The 23,796-nt window shown below is 40.0% G+C and overlaps 1 protein-coding gene and 1 non-coding gene across 3 annotated transcripts in view; one reads left to right on the plus strand and one right to left on the minus strand.

Annotated features, from left to right (window-relative positions):
- VSTM4 (V-set and transmembrane domain containing 4) overlaps positions 1 to 23,796 on the plus strand; it is a 93,716-nt gene that overhangs the window by 40,458 nt on the left and 29,462 nt on the right. For both annotated transcript variants that reach the window (XM_016135661.2, XM_016135662.2), the window contains exons 4-5: positions 3,425 to 3,532; positions 18,753 to 18,786. In XM_016135661.2, coding sequence (XP_015991147.1) covers positions 3,425 to 3,532; positions 18,753 to 18,786 — 142 coding nt within the window. The remainder of the gene's footprint in view (positions 1 to 3,424; positions 3,533 to 18,752; positions 18,787 to 23,796) is intronic.
- On the minus strand, positions 11,678 to 11,796 carry LOC118604298. Its single transcript, XR_004951677.1, has one exon. It is a non-coding gene; the product is annotated as a 5S ribosomal RNA (ribosomal RNA).

The raw sequence follows: 23,796 nt of genomic DNA on the forward strand, positions 1-23,796 counted from the left end.
TCGCGCCCACCTGCCTCATGCCTGTGGGCCTGACAATGTGACCGCATTGTTCACCATCCTCTTGTGCCAGATGGAAATGGATCCAAAACCTAGACTGGTTTGCTAGGATTGGTCATATGTTCTCCACGTTTTGGCCTGGCCTGTAACCTGTCACGAATTCTGCTCTGTGACCTCTCATCTGTTCTTTAGACTTTCAAGTTGTTTAAATAGAGGCCCCGGCCTCTTTCCTAACTGACCACTTGCAGAGTGCTCTGTTGTATTAATCCACAAAGCCCACACATGAGACACAGACCTCTCTATGGAAAGGGAGTTTTCATTCTGGTTATAGGAGTTTTCTCTATTTCTATCTCAAACTCCTCATATACCATTGAACTCCTTGATCCCTGTATTCTAGCTTTGCTCCCCGCCATCCCACTGAAGTGGCTTTCTCCCAAGCAACTTGCTAGTGGGAAAACCCAGTGGATGTTTTCCAGCAGCACTTGGTGTTATTAAGGAATTTTTGTCATAACATTTTACTTTCTTGGCCTTTGGAATTCTCACTCCAGTCCTTTCCTGCCTCTACGATGCTCCCAGCTCCCTCTGTGGGAGACATTTCCTCATTTCTACCTACCCTGCTAACTTAAATATTAGTGCAGATGCTCCCTTCCCCTTCAATCTTGTTCTGTTGTGCTTTCCATTTATTTTTGTCCAGGCATCTAAGTTTCTAGGAACAGAAACTCACAGTAGCTTAGGGAAGAAAGCTGACTGAGCCTAAGACTGTGAGAGTTGCTCATGGGCTTCAGGGGCAGAAGCTGTAGTGGGCTTCCCCTGGGCAAGGGCTCTGGAGGGAGAAGTGGAAGAAAGCTGAGATGTCTGATTCCACCCCATTCTCCCTCCTCCTCTGTCATTGACCCTTACCTGCTTCTCCAGGCTCACTGAGGAAGCCAGCCACTCTAACACCCTTAGCATGCTTGCTTTTTCAGTTTAAGCACTTAACTAACTGCTTCTCAAGTTCCCAAGGGATTTACAAAGGTACATTTCTATTGATTCAACAATTCCACTTCTAGGAACTTAATCATAAGCACATGATATGAGAGGTACATTAGGGTTTAAGCTTATGAATGCTCATCATAGAATCATTTACTATAGAGAACAGTTAGAAGCAGTTTGAGTAGCCAATAAGATATTTAGCCACTTATATTAATATGAAAAACTTTTATCATCTTTTAAAAACAGTTCAGAATCAATTTTGAATAAAGCATAATGCATAATGAGAAATCAAAATTAAATTAAAGGCAAGATATGAAACTACAATTTTAATTTAACAATATATATACATATGCATCATAAAGTAAACCAGGGTGATGGATACTGAATACTTTGTTTCTTTCTACATATTCTTTCTCTATGTATTTTTATTCTCTCTATATTTGCATTTTTTGTGTCATTTTAAATATAACTCATTGCGGAGCTCCTGTCCTCTAGGAAACCTTCTCGGCTTCCCCACCCTGGGTTGGGTCCTTTTACTGCCTGTTCCTAGTACTGGGCATATACTCGTATTGTCGCAGGTGCTGTGCAGCCTCTGATTTCTTAATGAGAGGACCTTTGGATGTTCATCGTTACATTTCTTGCATGTAGGAGCATGATGGACATAGCTGATAATAAATGTGTACTGACTGAAGAAATTTAAGTCAGCAGAGAAACATTTTTTCGAAGTTCAAACATTCGCCAAGTTCAAACATCTGTAGCTTTTTGCTGCATGGAAAGTTAACATAAAGTTTTTGGCTTCCCTTCCGCTTCCTTGGCATTTTATCAGTCAGATTGGTGATAAAGTTGATCATTGGAGTTTAAGAAATGGATGCATATTGTTAGAGGTTGAATGTTTGTGTCCTCCAAAATTCATATGTTGAAATCCTAACCCCTCATGTGATGGCGTTAGGGTGTGGGGCCTTTGGAAGGTAATTAGGTCATAAGAATCGAGCTCTCATGAATGAAATTCATGTCTTTGTAAGAGGAAATGCCATGAGGGTTTGCTTGCTGCCTCTCTGTTCTCCACCATATGAGGATACCAAGAGAAGACGTTTCCAAACCAGGAGGAGAGTTCTCACCAGACACCAGATTGGCCAGCGCCTTGATCTTCTGAAAAATAAATGTTTATTATTTAAGCTACCCAGTCTATATTTTGTTATCATAGCCCAAACTGATTAAGACATGTGTGAACATGGTTTAACTATTGGAACTTTACATTTATTTTGAGAAAACTGTATATTAACATGTACAATATAGCAGCCATGATGTCGACATTGATACAGCCAAGAGAAAGAATATCCCCATCACTGTAAGTGTCCTTTATAGTCAAACCCAATCCCTCCCATCCCCAACTTCCTCCTTAACCCCTGCAACCACTAATCTGTTCTCCATTTCTATCATTTTGTTGTTTCAAGAATGGTATACAAAGTAAACATTATATAAAATAAAATCATACAATATGTAATCTTTTGGGATTTTTTTTTCACTCAGTGTAATTCTCTGGAGATTCATCCAGGTTGCTGCATAGGTCAATAGTTTGTTCCTCTTTATCACTGAGTAGTATTCCATGGTGTGGATGGACCACAGTTTGTTTAACCATGCACCCACTGAAGGACATCTGGGCTGTTTCCATATTTTTGGCTATTATGAATAAAGCTGTTATAAACATACATATACAGGCTTCTGTGCGAACTTGAGTTTTCATTTCTCTGAAATGAATGTCTTGGAGTATAACTGTAGGGTTGAATGGTAGTTGTAGGTATGTCTTTTAAGAGACTGCAGCTGTATCATTTTACATTCTCACCAGCAATGTCTTACTGTCCTAGTTTATCTAAATCATCGCTAGCATTTGGTATTTTCACTCTTTTTTATTTTAGTGGTGTGATAGATGTAGTAGATCTCATTCGGTTGAAATTTGCATTTTTCTAATGGCAAAAGAAGTTGAACATCTTCTCATATACCCCTGTACATTCTCTTTGGTAAAATGCCTGTATGTTTCTGCCCATTTTCTAATATGATTATTTATTTTTACTGTTGAATTTTTTAGAATTCTTTAAATCTAGATACTAGTTCTTCGTTTGCCTTGTAAATAGTTTTTCCCAGTCTGTAGCTTGCCTTTTCATCCTATTCATATGAATGATTACAGAACAAAAAAAGTTGTAATTTGTGAAATCAAACTTATCAACTTTTTCTTTTTTGGATGGTGCTTTTGGTGTCAAGTCTAAAAATTCTCTGTTTAGTCCTAGATCCCAAAGATTTTTCTCCTATTTTTTTCAAAGGTTTTCTAGTTTAGATTTTACATTTAGGTGGTGGTTCATTTTGAATTGATCTTAGTTTATTGAAGTTTGTTTTATTTGGTGTATCTCCTCTGATGTGAGCTGCCCTGACATTAACCCTCTGTATCCTTGCCTTTTAGATCTCTATGTGTATGCCGTGCTTGTGTGCTGTGTGGGAATTCTCAGCGTTTTGCTCTTCACCCTGACCATCATCTGGCAGTCGGTGTTTAGCAAGAGGAAATCCAGGGGTAAGAACAGATAAGATCATGTCTGGAATGGGAGCACAACCAAACCACAGATAGCAGAAGAACTCTGGGCAAAGTATCACCGTGGCTGAAAATGTCTTCATAAGTCAGGGATTTTTTGCCTGTAACTGCTGAGCAAAGTGAGTGAGAAGATGTGTCTCCCTTAGACTTTGCTAAAATCAACTGTGATCATTGTTGATATCATTTAAATTCTCTTTTTTCCCACCTCAAATCCCTTTCTTCCTTTATTTTAAGGACCCTGACCTCTATCATTCTCCTAGAAGAGGCTATGGGTCAGATGAACTTGGGTTTGATTCTGGTTTTGCTACTTAAGACTGAGTTTTTAGGCACTTTCCTTAACCGCTCTGAATTTCAGTTTTCTCATTTCTGGAATGAAATAAGATCAGCACTGCCTTCCTGAGACTGAATGTTGACAACGCGTTCATAATTTAATTATGTGCTGTGCCTGTCAGGCAGGTGGGATTAGAAAGGCTCCACTTCCCCTTTTTCTCATCCAGTCTGAGTGTCCACTTTTTCTTGTCGATGTCCCTGTTCCCCTGGACTATCCTCTGCCCCTTCTCATTTCATTCTTTCTTTGTAGCGACTATGGTTCTTATGGCTGTCTGTTTTCGATCTCTAGCCCTGCCTCTCACTAAGCTTCAGGGTCATATTTCTACCAGCTCATGTGTGTTTCCTCTGAAGTACCCTCCCTGAAACTCCCTTCATAATTTTCAAAACAGATGGGGATACTATAGCTCTCAGAGATGAAATGGGTAAGAGCTGTGTTCTGGAATTAGATCACTTAAGTCAAAGGGCAACTCTTCATTTACCAGCTGATGACTTACCATGCCCCCATCTAAATAATGGGGAAAACAGCTGTATACCAGTCTCATAGGATTGTTGTGGTGATTAGGTTAACAAATAAATAAACACCCAAACAAAAGCCTATAATACATTCTGGCTCCTTGTAAGTGTCCTGTATTTATGATTGACATATGGTTATAGTTATACATAATAATTATTATTATCCCAAGGTTATAAAGCTGAGAAGTGTTAGGTTTGGTGGTCGCAACTTGAGGGGACACTCAAACAGGGAAACCGAGCATTGTTTCCAGAGTGAGCTCTCCCCAGAGATACAAACAAGACTAAGGAAATCAGAAAGGAAGGGAGAAAGAGACACTCATGGACCAGTGCCTGCAGGAAGCTGTTTTCACCCTAGACCTTAGAGGACAGGGAAGGAGAGATTCTTAAAACTCACAAGACTTGCAGCTGCTGGAGAAGTGTCACTAGCAGGATCCTTAAAACAGGGACTCAGGCGATGCCAAACCAGGTGGCTACAGGGAGAGGGCCAGGGACATGCATTCCTCAGACCTTTCCTTCACCCCCTCCCTCAGATGTCCTGCCACTGCTTTGGTTCCACCAACCAGAGGCCACGGGCAGTGCACAGGAGTCAGCCTCCAGGGGCCCAAATATGGTGGAAAAGGGTGGACGGGGATCCAGAGGGGTACGTGGAGACTTGTATCATAGTCAGCACCGATAGATGGGGTGAGAGCTATAGGTAGATCTTTCTCCTCCCCAACCTGCACCCTTCCCACCAGGCTTTGTGTGTGCCTCTGTGCTATGCTCTGTTAGCCTTCCTCCATGGTGTCTGCCCACCTCATCAACAGTTCCCAAGCTTTCCACCTGTTCCAAACCCTTGACTCCTTTTATGAGCTTGTGGCACATGTGCAAATGCATTTGTCTCCCTTCAAGAGGACAGTGTGTAAGGCAGGGACCCTTCTCCTTGGAATTTGGCTCATGACAGCTGCTCAACAAATGGACAAATGGGTTTTTTTCCCCAGCTGCTTGGCCCCCAACTGTGGGAGTTCAGAAGCTGCATAGGCAATCTTTAAGCCTGTTTTGCTCTAAAGACAACTACTTCTGGGCTCAGGGGCATGATAGAGAATCCGCTCTGGTTGCAGGCTGTGTTAGGCTTTAGGCAGGATGAAGAAAACAAAGCAAGGTAGTTAGTTCAGGAGACATCTGTATCCTCCAAGGCCAGCAAGGGCAGATGGACACACTCTCCAGGCCTCACAAAGAGCCACTGAGAGTCTAATTCCTAGCTGCCCTTGTCTCCCCTGGAGTGGGCTCCAGACGGCCTCCTGTTTTCCTGTGCACGGCGTCCAAAAGCCCTACTGAACTTTTGAGAGCTTTGCCCGAACATCTGCTGTGGGCCAGACCCTCGCTGGCTCCTCCACATTCTCATGTAATACTTGCCACCAGTCCAGGATGACAGTTCAGTCACTCCCATTTGACAAAACACAGCTGAAGAACTTGATAAAGTCCTGAAGCAAGGAGTGGCCAAGCCTAAGCCCAGCCTGATCCCTAGCCTCCCACATTTCTATTCAAGAAAACCTCACCCATCTAGGGGCTGACCCTGCCCAGGAGTTTTCCTTCTACCTTTCATGGCAATTGTTGGCAAGGTCCTTTCTGAACAGCATTTCATAGCTCCTGCAGCAACTGGGGAGCTCGGCTTCGGTCTGGTGCAGCTGTACTAGTGGGCTGGCCTTGGGTAGCCCTGGCAGGGCAGGTCCTGCCCCATGAGAGTCCTGGTGATAGCCCTTGCCTGGACCCCTTAGAGCAGCACCGCCCCAACCTGCAGTAGCAGACCATTCACCTGGGAACCTGCTCAAATGCAGATTCTGATTCAGTGCATCTGGGCAGGCCTGAGAGTCTGCATTTCTGATGAGATCCCAGGTGGTGCTACCTCTGCTGGTGTGAGGCCACACTTTGAGTAGCAAGGCCTTAGTGCCAGTTCTTAACTCTATCCTATCCAGCACTCTCTTTTATAACAAATATATTGAAATGATCCCATTACTATCTTGAAATGAAACTCATAGATAAGATATGCTACCTGTCCCCCCCGAAACAATTTAATGCTCTAAAATATAAAGAAATAAATAGAAAATAATTTATAGTACTTGTTTTGCACTTCATCTTTTGAATAAGTTTGAATTTCAGAGAAAACTTTCTGTGTATTTGAAAGGATTTTACATATATGTATATATTTATATATATTACATTTACATATAACATACATACATGATATATATTAAATGTCTGTATAGTCATGTGCCATATAACGATGCTTTGGTAAATGAAGGACCACATAGATGATGACGGTCCCACAAGAGTACAATGGAACTGAAAAATTCCTATCACCTAGTGCTGCCAGTTATATTAAAGTATAACACATACAGTTTTGTCTAGTACATAATACCTGATAATGATAAATGACTTTTACTGGTTCATGCATTTACTATACTAATACTTTTTATCATTATTTTAGAGCGTCCTCTTTCTACTTTAATAAAAAAGAAAAGATAGATTGCTATAACAGTATGTCATATTACCCTGACAGCTTCGTACATCTCATGTTTACCACGTCTCTCGATTCCATTATTTTCCCTTGTGCTTGATTTAATCTCATATTGTTTTATAAATTTAGTGTAGCCTAAGTGTGCAGTGTTTTTAAAGACTACAGTAGTGTACAGTAATGCCCTAGGCCTTCACATTCACTTACCATTCATTCACTGACTCACCCAGAGCAACTTCCAGTCCTGCAAGCTCCATTCATGGTAAAGGTACAATCATGCCCTATACAGGTGTACCATTTTTTATCTTTTATATTATGTTTTTAGTGTACCTTTTCTACATTTAGATGTGTTTAGATACACAAATACTTACCATTGTGTTACAATTGTCTACAGTATTCAATACAGTAACATGCTATAAAGGTTTGTAGCCTAGAGGCGATAAGCTGTCTTACACAGCCTAGGTGAGCAGTAGGCCATACCATCTTATAGTTTGTGTAAGTGCACTCTATGATGTTCTCACAATGAAATTTCCTAACAACACACTTCTTAGAACATATCTCTGTCATTAAAAGCACATGACTGTATATTACATTTATTATATTACATATATTATATTTACATGTATTTATATATGTTTTAAATAAATAATATATATACACATATATACACATATATGTATATATGTGTTATGTATATATACATGTGTTATTTATATATTGATATTGTATGTTAATATATAAATAATATTTATATATTATTGTGAGTGTGTGTGTGTGTGTGTATGTGTGTGTGTGTGTGTATGCATGTGACAGGGAAAAGTATAGATTGACACAGATATACCTTAAAGTCCAGGAGCAGCACTGCTCATAGTGATGAGATTTCTAAAATACCAGTTATTGATAAGGTTTCAAATTTAAAAAAAAAAAAAGCATACTCTCTGATTTTTATGTTCTTCAAACATTTACTGTGTATTAAAATGAGGCAAAAACCTACCTTGTTTTTACATGTAAAATGGATTTAGGTCCCAGGCTCTGACAAACAGGTTTTTCTTCTCTGTGTGAATGTCAGGAGGGTCATTCAGAGGCCTGTGAGGCAAATCATTTGTGGACTGTCTTGTATATTGCTGGATATCCAGCAATGGCTGCCTTCTGCCTACCAGTTGTCAAGTATTGTCCTCAGTCTGTGTGATAATTAGACACATCCCAGAGAGTTTCAAACGCTCTCACAAGTGGGACCATCCCCACTGAAAACCTTGGACTTTAACCATACTTTTCCTAGATCTGATACTCTGTCCCTTGAATTGGAGGAGATGAGGCTTCCAGGAACCCCTGGAGATAGGCACAGTGGGGGTCTGCTTCCATCCTAATATTTTCTCTGGCATACAAGTTGTTTTATTAGGTCTATTTCACAGACAAAAACTAGGGGCATGCAGAGTGCAGGTGAATTGCTCAGATATTGAACCAGACCCCAAACCTATCCTCTCCAGTTCCAAACCCCGTGCCTTCCTCTGCAGGACATCAACAGAAGCCATCCTCTGAGACCGCTGTCACCACTGCAGGCAGGTTTGAGAGGGTTCATTTGCCTTTATGGTGCCCAGGGTGGCAGCCCCTGGATCAGAATCAGTGGCATTCCAGGAGCAGGTTGGCAGGTAGATTTGCAGTGAGGAGCTCAGACCTCCAAATTGTTTTCTTAATGAAATTTAAAAACAAACAAACAAAAAATATGATCTGTATGGATGGAGGGGATCTGAACACTATGGCCTTGTTTTAGGTCAAAGATCTTTCCTGGTTCTGAAGATGTAACTTAGAGTAATTGTGTTTCTTGTCATTGAATGAGCTCTTACCCCAAGTACACACTGCTAATCTCTAGATATTCCAGTTATCTATTGATGCATAAAAAAACATCCTGAACAAAAAGGCTTTCAACATTTATTTTCTCAAGATTCTGAAATCTGGGCTGGGCTAGGTAGGTCGTTCTGCCAGCAGTCACCTGGAGTCTCCTTGCGGTGTCAGTCATCTGGAGTTGACTGGGACTAGAAATCTAGGGTGGTGCCCCTCTCAGCCTTGGGTCTAGCTTCTAAGACAGATGGGACAGCAAGGCTGGCAGCATTGGTTCTCTCTCTCTCTCTCTTTGCCTCTGCTCTCTTCAGCAGAGTGGGTGGCCAGACCGCCCTACTTGGCGATTTGGTTCCAAGAGCATGCCTAGACTGGATGCTGGCACACTTGTCACCCTGCCATATCCTGTTGGGTAAAACAAGTTGTGAGGGCAGCCCAGACTCAGGGTAGGAAGGAAAGTCCACCTCTCTGTGGCAAGAGTGGCAAAGAATTTGTGGTCATCTTTAAATCACCTCACACAAAAATCTGATTGCTGTCTTTGCTATTTCCAGACCCAAAGGGAAGCTCTCAGCTGAAGGATGAGTGAGGGATACACCCCAGTCACTCTGTGTAGCTGGGGCATAATTATGACCACTGTGGACCCTGAGGACTGGTAGTGCTCAGGCGTTCACCAGGCAAGCAGCTCATTCTCAGGGAGCACTGCACCATTCTTGCCCAGGCAGGGTTGGGCAGGAATTAGGGGGAAAGCGTGGCAGCAATTCCAAAGCAGCAGGTTCTAGCAGGTGCCAGAGTAAGACTGGAGACAGGGCACATCCCTTATGTCACACTGCACACCAGAAGGCTGCTCCTTTTATGGGTTGGCTCCAGATAGTTATGGAACCCACTGGGGGCAGTCAGGCATTTGTGGGCCAAATCACATGTGTCTAAATAAAAACCAACATCATTCTTATAACTCAAATATAGTATATTCTTATATTCAGTACATCATAACTTGCATCATCTTGATTAAAACTATTAATATGTATAAAGAGCTTATAACAGTGCTTGGTGTGCGGAGGGCCTAGGCCTTACTAAGGACCAATAACAGTATAAACTGCCTTGTTATATTGATGGTTTCTGAGTTTTCTATGCAAGTGTGTGTTTGTTGGGCCTTCTGCATCCTGACCACACAGGAAAACAAAGCCTTCCTGCCTATATGGGAGCCACAGAGCATCCAGGTTTGCAGGCTTCTTATACACATGTGGGAAGCAGAGATGAGTCCAGCACTTGTTCTCCCACTCCCTCAGCAGATCAGAGTAGATGCCTCACTCCTGATATGATCTTCCATGGACCCTGAGATAAGCAAAGCCCATCCTGGAAGCCAGGGCACCAGAGGCCCAGCCCCCTTCTCTCTCAGCCTTTCTGCTGTGCTGCCCTCACCACTGGCCTTACACTGCCTTCTTTTTTTGAGGCACTCATTGTTCCCATGAGTTCGAGTTAATGGAACCTATGTGCTGCTTGCCAAGCACAAATATGCTTTCTACTCCCCTCCAAAGCTATGACTTTCTGTTCCTGATCTTTGTGCCAGGGGGCCCGGAACTGCATTCCAGGGCCTCTACATTTCAAGTCAACTGGAAAACACCAACCTGGTGGCCCAGAGCTAAGCCCCAAGTTATTCTAGCAGCTCCTCAAACATACTGGTTTCCAAAGATCTTTGCTTCTTGGGAAGTTAGTCTGGACTCACTGCTTTGGTGTAGTCCCGATTATCCGCCAACCTTTTGTGTGTGAGCTTTTCAAAGGACAGTTCTGAAGGCGCACCAGAACCAGACAGGGAAGAGAACAGCCTAACCTCTTTGTGTCTACTCTCCATGTTCATTTTGACTTAGTTTATCTTGCACTCCTTGTGCTAGCTCCAGAGCCAGGCCTTCTTAGTGCCTGCCTAGACACCTACATCCCTTTGCCATAAGCGTGCTCTGTGCTGCTCCACCATGGCCATGGGAACAAAGGGCCTGTGATATTTTCTCCAAGACCTACAAGAAAGAAGGAGCTAGGGGGCTGTGTCCCACTCACAGGTACACTCATCGGGCAAGACCACAAAGCACAGAATGGGGTGGCTGTGAATAAGGAGGAGCAGGGGGCAACCTCAGGGCCTCAGGGAGAGCAAAGGGCTCACTAGCATGGCGTCAGTGACACTTGGTCATCCTAAGCATAAGCTTTCCTCTCTAGCACTTCTGAGGTACAGGCTTGTCTGCAGAGCGTGTAGGAAGGCTTGCTGGCTCTGTGGACCCACTGCAGTCTTCAGGAGAGAGCCTGTCTTCCCTGTGTGGAGGCTTGTCAGCCTCCCCAGGGACTAAGTAAAGAGAGCACTGGAGTTAGAGCCTGAGTTCAAGCTTTTGCACTTACAAAGCTGGACTTCTCAGGCCCCAAGTGTTCCCAATGTAAGGTTCCCTTTACCTTGCAGAGTTGTTCGTGCTATATAGTGGCCAGTCCTGGACACGGGCAGCTCTGGGGAGCCCTTCTCCTGTGTGCAGTTCCCTCCATCGTAGTCATGAGGACTGCAGCATTAACCATTCCAGCTGCTAGGGCCCTTCGCACTGTCCTGAGCCATGGGTATAATTGGACATTTTTTTAGCAGTTGCATTTAAAAAGGTAAAAAGAAAGAGGTGAAATTAATTTTAATCTATTTTATTTAACCCGATATATCCAAAATATCATTTTAACATGTAACAATATAAAGATTCTGAATGAAATATTTTACATTCCTTTTTTCACACTAAGGCTGAAATCAGACATGATCTCACACTTCTAGCACCTCTCATTTTGGACTAGTCACATTTTCAGTGCTTGATAGCCACCTGGGGTTCATGACTTGAGGCAGGGTTTGGGAGCAGTGTGGCCCCAGCTGAGGAGGCAGAGAATGGTGCTCACAGATATTTTCCTTGATTAGAATCTTCAAAGTCCTAAAGATTATTTTTTTACGCCTACAGCACCTGGTCTTCCTAGGTGGTCTCCCATCCAAGTACTAACCAGGCCCAACCCTGCTTAGCTTCTGAGATCAGATGGGATCAGGCTTGTTCAAGGTAGCATGGCTGTAGACATAAGATCACCATTTAAACAGGACTTTGTATTGTATTTTCATTTCTATGCAGGATGGTTGTCTTGCTTGTAGCCGGGGGCCTCCAGGTCAAGCACACTGGGTGACAGGCCATGGCCCATGGTGGCACTGACTGCAGGATCACCCTTTATTGGCTTCCTTCTCTCCCTGTTCTCACTTCCCCACTCTCCAGTGCGTTTCCTTGGATCATTTCCCACGTAGACTCTTTGCACTTGAACCTTTGTCTTACCAGCTCTGCTCTGGGAAGCCCAAGGGAAGATAGGTTAACACATTTATGTAATGAGCACTGATTATTCTATCCATACTTAAGGTTTATTCTTGGCAAGGCCTATTTCTCAGATGCTCATGTATCTCACCTTTGGTGTCTAGAATGACTTTTATCCCCTTGGGCAGTCCTCTTCATTAAGCAGGCATTGGCCCTGCATTATGATACTGAGACCTCGTAAGCTTCTATTGGCAAGTGCCAGCACAGGTGTATCTTCTGTGCCTGGCCCTGACCATCCTCACTGGGTTTATGGTCCTTCTAAGTCAGCCCCTCACTCCCAAGGCCAACTATTATGGGAGCCTTTTCTGATCTCTAGGCTGCTCATCTCACTGCCACTGGATTTGACTTCTCAAAACACATGTCAGGCAGCACATGGCGTTTCCTAGGGCTCCAGTCCCAGCTGTGCCCTGCTCTAGCTGTGGTACTGTAGGCCTGCCATTTATCCTGTTTTATCAGTTTTGTCTGTAGGAACCCTACCATCAGCTGCCCAGTTTCTCTGAGAATGGTGAAAGTAGTTAAAAGAGGACTCTGGAGTTAGGCTGCCCAGTTTTGTCCTTTCTCAAGTGTGTTAGCTGCTCAGGCTGCCATAGCAAAGCTTATAGTTGGCTGTCTTCTGTGCCTTCATGTGGTCTTTCCTCTGTGCATGTCTGTTTCCTAACCTCCATTTCTTATGAGGACACAGTCATATTAAATTAGAGCCCACCCTAATGACCTCATTTTAACTTAACCAGATCTTTAAAGGACCTATCTCCAAATACAGTCACATTTTGAGGTATGAATTTTGAAGAGTACAGCTCAGTGCCTAACACTAGCTGTGTGACATTGAGCAGTCATTAACCTCTCTGTGCCTCAATAACCTACACTGTAAAATTGGCGTAATTACAAGGTTATTATGAATATTAGAGTACAAAGTAGTGGTCTTCAAACATTTTTGCTTGCATAGCCCTTAAAATCATTTCAAAAACTGTACCCTTGAATGTGTTTTATTGACATCTAAACTTTTTCATCATAAATATAAATCGATGCAAAGGATGTAATTTCCGGAGCATCACAAATATTAACATCGTAAAATAAAATGGTTAAATCTTTCTTTTACGTCTAACTAGTAACTACCTTTGGTGATTTCAAAAGATTTCATGAATAAACATTACCTATTAGAAATTTTGTATTGTTTCTTTTTCTCCTTGAGCTTTTATCTTCAGTTCACTTCCCCCACAAAATTTTATCCTACTTTAGTGCATCTTTTCTTTCGAAAGTTTTTTATTGTTCACCATATTATACTTCCCTGTAAAATAATGTGGATATACAAATTTAAATTAAATTTTTTATTCATTATTCAATAAGTCTCTAGGTTTAAATTTTTTTTTTTGGATTGAGTTATCAATATTGCACAATTAATAAGATTTGGAAAATGAGTATAAAATTAATCAGAACAACACAAATGTAAATTTAGATAAATAACTAATTATAAGAAATCAAGTTTATGAGAAATATATTTCTATTAAAATGGATTTTTATTTTACTTCGTATACCCTTGTGTGAATTTGGTTAGTGATAAAATTTGCATCGATTTTATTCCTATTTTTTAAAATAGATGTTAGCTTTGAAATACCTCATTCAATATAAAAAGAGGCAGGGATGGATGAAGTTTTTTTTATGCCACTCAATACTTTAACCTGTTTACAAGTTACATGTCAAAAGCCATAAAGCGCATAGAGTGATCTAGCATCAAAAATGATTTTTAAAAGTTTTTATTAAGTTTATTGGGGTAACATCAGTTAATACAATTATATAATTTCTAGGTATACATTATAATATGACATCTATATATTCTATTGTGTGATTACTACCCAAAGTCCAGTTTCCTTCAGCTACCATATATTTGATCTCCTTTACCCACTGCACCCTTCCCTTCCCCCACTATATTTGACCCCCTTTACTTTATCTATCTCCCCTCTCCTGCCTCACCCCCTACCCTGTGATAACCACTAGTCAGTCCATTGTCCATGTCTGTTAGACTTTCTTTGTCCTGTTCATTTGTTGCTTTTAGGTTTATATCCCACATATAAGTGATATCATGTGACTTTCAACTTTTTCTGTCTGGCTTATTTTACTTAGCATGATTATCTTGAGGTCCATCTATGTTGTCGCAAATGGTAGTATTTCATTTCTTCTTATGGTTGAGTAATATTTCATTGTATATATGTACCACAGCTTCTTTAGCCAATCATCTATCATAGGACACTTTGGTTGCTTCCATGTCCTGGCCACTGTGAATAATGCTGCTATGAACATCGGTGTGCAAATATCTTTACGAATATGAGTTTTCAAGTCTTTGGGGTAAATACCCAGTACAGGGATTGCTGGATCATATGGTAGGTCAATTCTTAGTTTTTTGAGGAACCTCCATACTGTTTTCCATAGTGGCTGTACCAATTTGCAATCCCACCAGCAGTGTATGAGGGTTCCTTTTTCTCCACATCCTCTCCAACATTTGTTATTACTTGTCCTGTTGTTTATAGCTATTCTAACTGGTATGAGATGGTATCTCATTGTGGTTTTGATTTGTATTTCCCTAATAGTTAGCGATGTTGAGTGTCTTTTCATATATTTATTGGCCATTTGTATGTCCACTAGGGAGAAGTGTCTGTTCAGGTGTTCTGCTCGTTTTTTGATTGGGTCATTTGTTTTTTTGTTGTTGTTGTTGTTATTGATTTGTATGAGTTCTTTGTATATTTTGGATATTAGGCCCTTATCGGAGGCATTCCTTGCAAATATATTTTCCCATTCAGATGGTTGTCCCTTTATCATGTTGACAGTTTCTTTTGCTGAGCAGAAAATTTTTAGTCCCATTCATTTATTTTTGTTTTTGCTTCCCTTGCCTTTGAGGTCAAATTCATAAAATCCTCTTTAAGTCCAAGGCCCTTGTGTTTAGTTCCTATGTTTTCTTTTATGCATTTTATTGTTTCAGGTCTTATATTCAGGTCCTTAATCCATTTTGAGTTAATTGTGGTGTGTGGTGATAGAAAAAAGTCTAGTTTCATTCTTTTGCAGGTGGTCTTCTAGTTTTCCCAGCACCATTTATTGAAGAGGCTTTCCTTTCTCTACTGTATGGTTTTGGCTTTTTTTGTTGAAAATTATTTGCCCATATAAATATGGGCTTACTTCTGGACTCTTGATTGTTTTCCACTGGTCCATGTGTCTCTTTTTCTACCTATACCATGCCGTTTTGATTACTGTCACTTTGTAATATAATTTGAAGTAGGGAAGAGTGATGCTCCAGCCTCATTCTTTTTTCTTAGGATGGCTTTGGCAGTTCAGGGTCTTTTGTGCTTCCATACAAATCCGATGATTTTTTTGTTCTATTTCTTTAAAAAATGCCAATGAAATTTTGATGGAGATTGCTTTAAATCTGTATAATGCTTTAGGTAATATGGTCATTTTAACTATGTTGATTCTTCCAATCCAAGTACGTGAAATATCTTTCTATTTCTTTGTATCTTCTTCGATTTCTTTTAATAGGGTCTTGTAGTTTTCATTATATAGGTCCTTCACATGTTTCATTAAATTTATTCCTAGATATTTTATTCTTTTTTGGTGCAATTGCAAAAGGAATTATTTTTTCTACTTCTTTTTTTGACACTTCATTATTAGAGTATAGGAATGCTGTGGATTTTTGAACATTGATTTTGTATTCAGAAACTTCACTGTATTTGTTTATTGTTTCTAGGAGTGTTCTTGTAAATTCTTTAGGGTTTTCTATATAGAGAATCATGTCATCATCAAATAGTGACAGTTTGACTTCTTTGTTTCTTATTTGGATGCCTTTAATATCTTTCTCTTGTCTAATTGGACTTGCTAGGACCTCCAATATCATACTGAATAACAGTGGTGATAGTGGACAGCCTTGCCTTGTTCCTGATCTTAGAGGGAAGGTTTTCAATTTTTCACTGTTGAGGGTGAGGGTTTGTCATATATGGCCTTTATTATGTTAAGGTACTTTCCTCTTATACTGATTTTGTGAAGTGTTTTGATCATAAATGGATGCTGTATCTTGTCAAAGGCTTTTTCTGCATCTATTGATATGATCATATGAGTCTTATTTTTTAATTTGTCTATGTGGTATATCACATTAATAGATTTGTGTATGTTGAACCATCCTTGTGCCTTTGGGATGAAGCCCACTTGATCGTGGTGCATAATCTTTTTAATATGTTGCTGTATTTGGTTCGCTAGTATCTTCTTTAGGATTTTTGCATCTGTGCTCATGAGAGATATTGGTTTGTAGTAAATATTGGTCTGTGTGTATTATCTTTACCAGGTTTTGGTATCAGAGTAATATTGGCCTCATAAAATGTGTTGATAAGTATTGCCTCCTCTTCGATTTTTTGGAAGAGTTTAAGGAGAATAGGTATTAAATCTTTGAGTGTTTGGTAGAATTCACTGGTGAAGCCATCTGGTCCGGGACTTTTCCTTTCTGATAGGTTTTTGATGATTGTTTCACTTCCATACTGCTGATTGGTCTATTTAGATTTTCCAGTTCTTTTTGATTATATCTAGGAAGGTTGTATTTTTCTAAGTATTGGTCCATTTCTTCTAGGTTATTAAATTTGGTGTTATATACTTTTTTATAGTATTCTTGCATGATCCTTTGTATTTCTGCGATGTCAGTCATAATTTCCCCTCTTTCATCTCTGATTTTGTTTATGTATGTCCTTTCTCTTTTTTCTTTAATGAGTCTAGCCAAGGGTTTGTCAATTTTTTTAACCTTCTCAAAGAACCAGCTCTTTGTTGCACTTATTTTTTCTATTGTTTTTTGTTGTTGTTTTAAATTTCATCAAAAATGATTTTTAATACACTACCAACTGACAACTGGATTAGGTCATTATTAAATTCTTGTTGAAAGCAAAGTATTGGAACCCTCCCTTTAGTGAAGTTAATGGCCCAGTCATTAGTCATTTGCTTCTCAGCACTGGCACCAATATTTTAAATCATCTTGTTTGGTGCCCAGGACACCAAGATGGTTTTGGGCCCCAGGACAAGCCTCAATAGTATAAATCAGCATGGGTGACAGGTGCCTGGGTTTTCTGAAGTAGAAAGGATTATATACAGGAGGGAGGAAAGGAATATAGCCTGACCTCAGACGTATTCCAGGAGAATGAATTATTAGGAATGAATACCATGAAGGTTGAGGATCTAGAAATAGATTTCTGTAAAACCATCCTTCTTAAGAGTGCCCAGGGTATGCAAACCTCATATGAAGACCACTGATCTGGATAATAAGCTTAGAATATTGCTAGGAACATATGACATGTTCAATAAATACTAATTATGGCTTTATTTTTGTTGCATCTATAAATTACCCAGCACATAGTAGTTGCTCAGTAAATGGAATACAGAGAGAGTTTAGATACTAATAGGAGGCTGGCCCAGATAAACCTAAAAAGGCCCCTCTAAAGTTGAGATTCTGTCATCCTGGTCTGGACCTTGCATTGGTCACCTGCCTAACAGATCACTCCAGATGTATGGCATAAAACAACAAAATTTTATTTTCTCATAATTCTGAAGGTCAGAAATTTGGGCTGAGCTTAGCTAAATTGTTCTGGTCTCAGCTGGAGTCATTCACTCATGCAGCTATAGTCCAATGGTAGATCAGCTGGGGCCTGGCTGCTTTGGAGCCTCAGCTAGGATGACTTGCATCTGTTCCATGTGGTCTCATCTTCTAGTAGGCTAGTCAGACTTCTTCACATGGTAGCAGAAGAATTTCCTGTCAGGAGGCCGGGGGACGGGGGGTTGGTGGTGGAGAGGGGAGGTGGGGGGGAGAGGAAAGGGAGAGAACAAACCTTTGAGCACAGGGGCCTTTTATACCTCTGCCTATGACACATTGGCTAATGTTTCATTGTTCAAATCATGCCAAGTGGCCAATCCAAAATCAGCGTAGGAGGGGATTACACATGGGTGTGGATGGATATAAGGAAATATGATCAGTAGGGCCATTGATGTAACAATATACAACAAAAACCCAGGGCCTTGTGGCTGCTTCAGCTTTACTTCCGTTTGAGGTGAACTCGACTGTGAGCTTAGATTGGACACTTGGTAGGATAACTGCTTAGGTATTCTTATTTTCCTCTACATCTAGACTCTGGTTTTTCTCAAGGAGACCTACTGTGGAGGATATCTTTCTCTAAGACTGCTTTTCCAAGGGCATCTTCTTAGTCCTAGAAGAACATAGATCAGAGGATGAAAACCCATTTTATAGAGAGGAGCATCTAAGTGGAGACTGGTGGTGCCAAAAGGCTTTCTCATCACTAAGGTAGACCCCAGGAGCTGGGTGACCCTGTTACTCCAGAGCCCTTCAGTTTAGAACCCAACTCAACCTGGCAAAAAATTTGATGTTTTGAGCTCTGTAACCAGGAAATATGGGCTGTATGGCTTCATGGCTGGCTTGATCCAGGTGTGGAACAGTATCAAGTCACTGTGGTGTCCATGTTCTGGCTCTACTCTATTCATCCAAAGAGAAGGTATGAAAACCCTGAGAGGTGTGAAAAATGAAAGGTAGCTTGTGCTAACATCTGGGCAACACATGGACATCTATATATCCTCATAATCCCTGAAGCATATATATCTAAAGTAGCATTTATTTATCATCTTCCATTTCTTTTTCCTTTCACAGCGAGACATTATTTGGTGAAATGCCCTCAGAACAGGTAGGAATATTTTCTTTCTTTTTTCAAATAAAACTCTTTGCTATTTTGCTTTCTTTTTATATTACCGATAAATTGGTTAAATTCGTATCTTTACCTGAAGATCTGCATATTAGTTCACAAATTAGCCTTAAAATGTGTTCTGCATGCATTCGCGTGTTTCTAGGCTCCATGCCCTAGCTGTTACTCTCAGAATATCCAATAAACATATGGTTAGTGCTGGTGCAACATGCATGCTTGAGGAGGCTAGGTGCCTGCTGCTGGAGAACTGTTCCCTCAATTAGAAAGAGGTTGGCAGCTGGACTGAACTATTTTGATGCCTTCTGACCACAAGCACGCTTTACCTTCCAACAATACCTGCTTGTCCTATGCCCCATTCTGCAGAATATAGGCATTACTAATATATGTGCTAAGATACTAAACTTTTTAACTGGTGGGACACACTTCACAGGTAACATAATAGTTATAGTAGATATTACAAACTCATAGTGATTAAAAATGTGAGACTTTCAATTTAGACAATATGGCACAGGTCAAATTCTCCCTGCTCTTTCATGCTAAACACAACTATAAACCCTAAAAATAATATAAAAGACAACCAAAGGAGGACTCTGAAAGAGTGAAAAGAAAATTATGAAAACCAAAGACAAAGAAAAAATCTTAAAAGCAGCCAGAGGAAAACAATGCATTACCTATAGGGGAACACAAATTTGAATGACAGTGCATTTTTCATCTGAATCCATGGAGAACAGAAAGAAAAGGCTCAACTTTTTTCAAATACTGAGAGAAAAGAACTGTCAAGCACAAATTCTATACCCAGAAAAACTATCTTTTAGGAAAAAAGGTAAATAAAGACATTCTCAGATGAAGGGAAACTAAAGAAATTTGTCACTACTTTGAAACAATAGCTGAAAGAAATTCTCAAAATAGAAGATAAAATCTTGGTGCATTAGGAAGGAAGAAGGAGTACTAGAAAGAGCATAAAAGTATGTATATGAGTAGACTATTTTTTTCCTCATGAATTTTAAAAATAGTATTTTATGATTAAAACAAAAATGATAAAACCATCTGATACTCAAGAAGAGTATTATATTCAAAAGTTAGAAAGGTAAAGTGAACTAAATAGAAGTGAGGTTTCCATACTTCAAAGTGACAGAATGTTGGTACCAGTAGACTGTACAAATCACATGTGTATGTTGTAATGCTCTCTCTCTCTCCTCTGTAAGATCTATCTGAAAGAGGATATCAAAGTAGCTATCCCCGCTTTTGATGCAATATCCTGTGGGATCCTGAGATACACAGAGCCCATCCCCAGAAGCTGTGGGACCAGAGGGCTATTCCCCTTTTCTCTCAGCCTTCCTGCTTTTCTGCCATCACCCCTGGCTGTGCTCCTTGTTTCCATGAGCTGGAGTTAATTGTGCCCATGTGTTGCATGCTCGTGGTTGGGACAACATACACGTGCAGTAAATGGAGAGTGCCCAAAGGATGGAGGAAGATGTACCATGCAAACAATAAAAATAATAGAGGTGGTAACTTTCAGATAAAAAAGAATTTCGTAATTATAAAGAGTCAACACATCAGATAGATATGACAATTATAAATGTATATGTTCCTAACAACAGAGCCTCAGATACATGAAGCAAAAACAGAAAATTGAAAGATGAAATAGATAATTCTAGAATAATTGCTGATTTCAATGTTCCATTCTCAATAATTCATTGACTATGTAGACAGAAAAACAATAAGGACACAGAAGATTAACCAATTTGACCAAACACATAAGAGTTCTCCACACAATGACTGCATGATACATTCTTTTCAAGTGTACTCGGAACATTCTCTAGTATAAACAATATGCTAGCTAGGTCATTAAACAAATTTATATAAACTTAAGAATTTTATGTATGTAAGAAATTATACAAAATCTGTTCTCTGACTACAATAGAATTAAATTGAAATTAATGACAGAAAGAAATCTGAGAAATTCCCAGACATTTTGAAATTTAAAACAACATGCCGCTAAATTAAACTGGGCCAACTAAGAAATCACAAGAAAAATTAGAAAATATTTTAAATTAAATAAAAATAAAAACACAGCATACCAAAACTTACAGGATGCAGCTAAAGCAGTGCTTAGAGAAAAAAAAAAAAAAAAAGGCTTTAAATGCCTATGTTAGACAAGAAGAGAAGTCTCAAATCAAGAACTTTAACTTTCACCACAAGAAACTAGAAACAGAAGTACAAGTGGGATTCAAAGTAAGCAGAATAAAGGAGATAATAAAGATTAGAACAGAATGCAATGACATGTGTGTACATACACACAGAAATGTAATGAAACCAAAAGTTTGTTCTTTGCAAAGATCAACAGAATTTATAAAACTTAAGTTAGACTGTTTATGAAAATAAGAGAGAAAAAACACTATCAAAATTAGGAAGGGAAAAAGGAATCAGAACCTACAGAAATTAAAAGGATTATAAAGAAATATTATGAATAAGCTTATTCTAAGATTTAGGCAACATAAATATAAAAATTCCTAGAGAGACACAAATTACCAAAACTAATATAAAAAGTTATAAAAAGTTATAATTTGTATAAACCTGTAGCAAGCCACGAAATTGAATTGTTAGCTAAAAACTTTCCAATCACGAAAAGCCGAGGCCCACGATTACTTTACTGGTGAAGTATATCAAGTATTAAAGAAAAATATAATGCCAATCCTGCACAAACTATTTTTTAAAAATTGAGAAAGCAGTCTTTTCAACAAATGCTGCCATGATGAAATAAAGAACTCTCACAACTCAATGATGACAAATACAATTAAAAATGGGCAAAAAGATTTAAGTGGATATTTCTCTTAAGAATATGTACGAATGACTAACAAGTTCATGAAAATATGTTCAATATCATTAGTCATTAGAGAAGTGCTATTAAAACCACAATGTGATGCTACTACATACCTTACACTCTACACGTTGCACCCACTACAATGGTTATCATAGAAGAGACAGGTAATTTCAAGTGTTGGTGAGAAAGTGGAGAAACTGGGACCCTGTAGATCTCTGGTGGAAATGTTAAGTGGTGTAGCTGCTTTGGAAAAAAGTTTAGTGGTTTCTTAAAACATTACACATAAATTACCTTATTACCCAGCATTGCACCTGTAGGATTCTACCCAAGAAAAGCATATATCCACACAGAGACATATGTGCAGTTGTTTGTAGCGGCTTTATTCATAATAACAAGAAGCTGGAAACAACCCAAATATATTCATCAATTGGTGAATGGATAAATAAAACTTAGTATATTCATTCAATGAAATGTTATTTGATAATAAAAAGGAACAAACTGCTGATATATGTTACAACATGGATGAACCTCCAAAACATTAAACTAAGTGAAAGAATTTAGATGCAAAAAATTCCATATTGTATGATTCCATTTGTTTGAAATATCTGGAAAAGGTAAATTTATAGAAACAGAAAGTAGATTCATAGTTGCTTAGATCTAAAGATGGGAGTAGAGATTAACAATAAATGGGCAAAGGGAACTTTCAGGGGTGACAGAAATGTTCCAAAACTATATCATAGTGATGGTACACAGCTTTATAAATCTATTAAAATTATTGAATTGTATATGATGACCAGTCAATTTTATGGTGAATAAATGATGACTGAATAAAGCAACTTTTCTCCTTTTTAGAGCATATGTCCCCATAAGGTCCAAGGACTAGCATTTCAGCTGTGGAGGAAGGTTACGGCTAGGTGGTCAAAGCTGTGGAGGGCCAGCCTGTACTGTTTTTCAGGATTTGCTTGCTATAATCTAGCATCTAGCCTTTCATCATTAGCATGCAGTTCTGGCCCTTTGGGTCTGCTTCCTTTCACTCACAGGCCTTCCCCTTTGGTTGCCCCTATTCTGAGCTGGTGTTGACCAAAGCTGGAAGTACAGGAAAGGGTGTCACCTCAGCCTGGTAGGCATTGGAATTTGGTCTCCCTCAGTCCCAGGATTCCAACCAGATGTCAGAGATGACCATAGAGTCCTATTAAAATGCTTTGCTTTCTAACAACTGGTGCTGTCAGATTGGTTAGGTGCCTGAGTTGACCTCTCTCTGTGGGCATGTCTTCTGTTGGCTAGCCCACAGATCTGCCTCTGAAAAGCCCACCTTTAGTCCACCGCACCCCAGAACCTTGCAGGGGGCAGACCCATTCCCACAAAGCTGGTAGTGGGCTCCCTGCAGACTTGCATTCATCTTCCTGATTAGAACCTCACGTCGATTTGACTAGGTGAAGCCCAGATTTCCTGCCATGGTCACTTGCTAGTGAACAGGTCAATCCTTGCCTTTAAACCAGCTTTGGTTTGTGTGCTCTGTCTCATGAGCAGTTCCTCCCACCCCTGTCTTGCCAAAGGATCCCAGATCCCAGCTTTATCATCTGTGCTATGACAGTGGTTGTCTGGGCCCTTGGAGCCTCAATCTGTGACCAGGACAAATATCCTTCTCTGTCCTCTGACCACTTCCTTCTAAGGAAGAATGGACAGAGAGCACAGGACCAAGGCATGGTGCCAGGAACAGGAACTCTCAGGCGGGGGCAGGACTCTCAGGAAGAGGCCATGTGCTGGCACTGAGCCTGTGGTGACCAAGAGAGGGGCCTTGCTAAGCGGCTGGGACAGAACCGTGTAATTCTAGGGAATTCCATGACTTTTCGAAAGAAGATCAAATGAAAGAATATAAGTCTTATCTCGAGTTTGTGTTATCTCTGAAGTTGGAAGTTGCCATCTCCTGGGAGGGGTGCCCCTGATCTTCAGGGTTAGGAGACTTTTTCTTCCCTCACTGCAAAGTCCCTCCTGGAGCAGAGACCTGGGCCCAAGCAGATATCTCAGGATTCAGTAAGATTTGAAACATGCCCGCCTCAGGGAAAATAGCTTTGAGAGCAACTCAACTGTATGAAATTCCTCCAAAAGTTCCCATAAAATCAGATTTAAAATTAAATGCCACCACTTGCATAGAGTTGTGATATGTT

The sequence above is a fragment of the Rousettus aegyptiacus genome, unplaced genomic scaffold (genome assembly GCF_014176215.1).
Source record: "Rousettus aegyptiacus isolate mRouAeg1 unplaced genomic scaffold, mRouAeg1.p scaffold_m13_p_6, whole genome shotgun sequence".
Taxonomy (NCBI): Eukaryota; Metazoa; Chordata; class Mammalia; order Chiroptera; family Pteropodidae; genus Rousettus; species Rousettus aegyptiacus.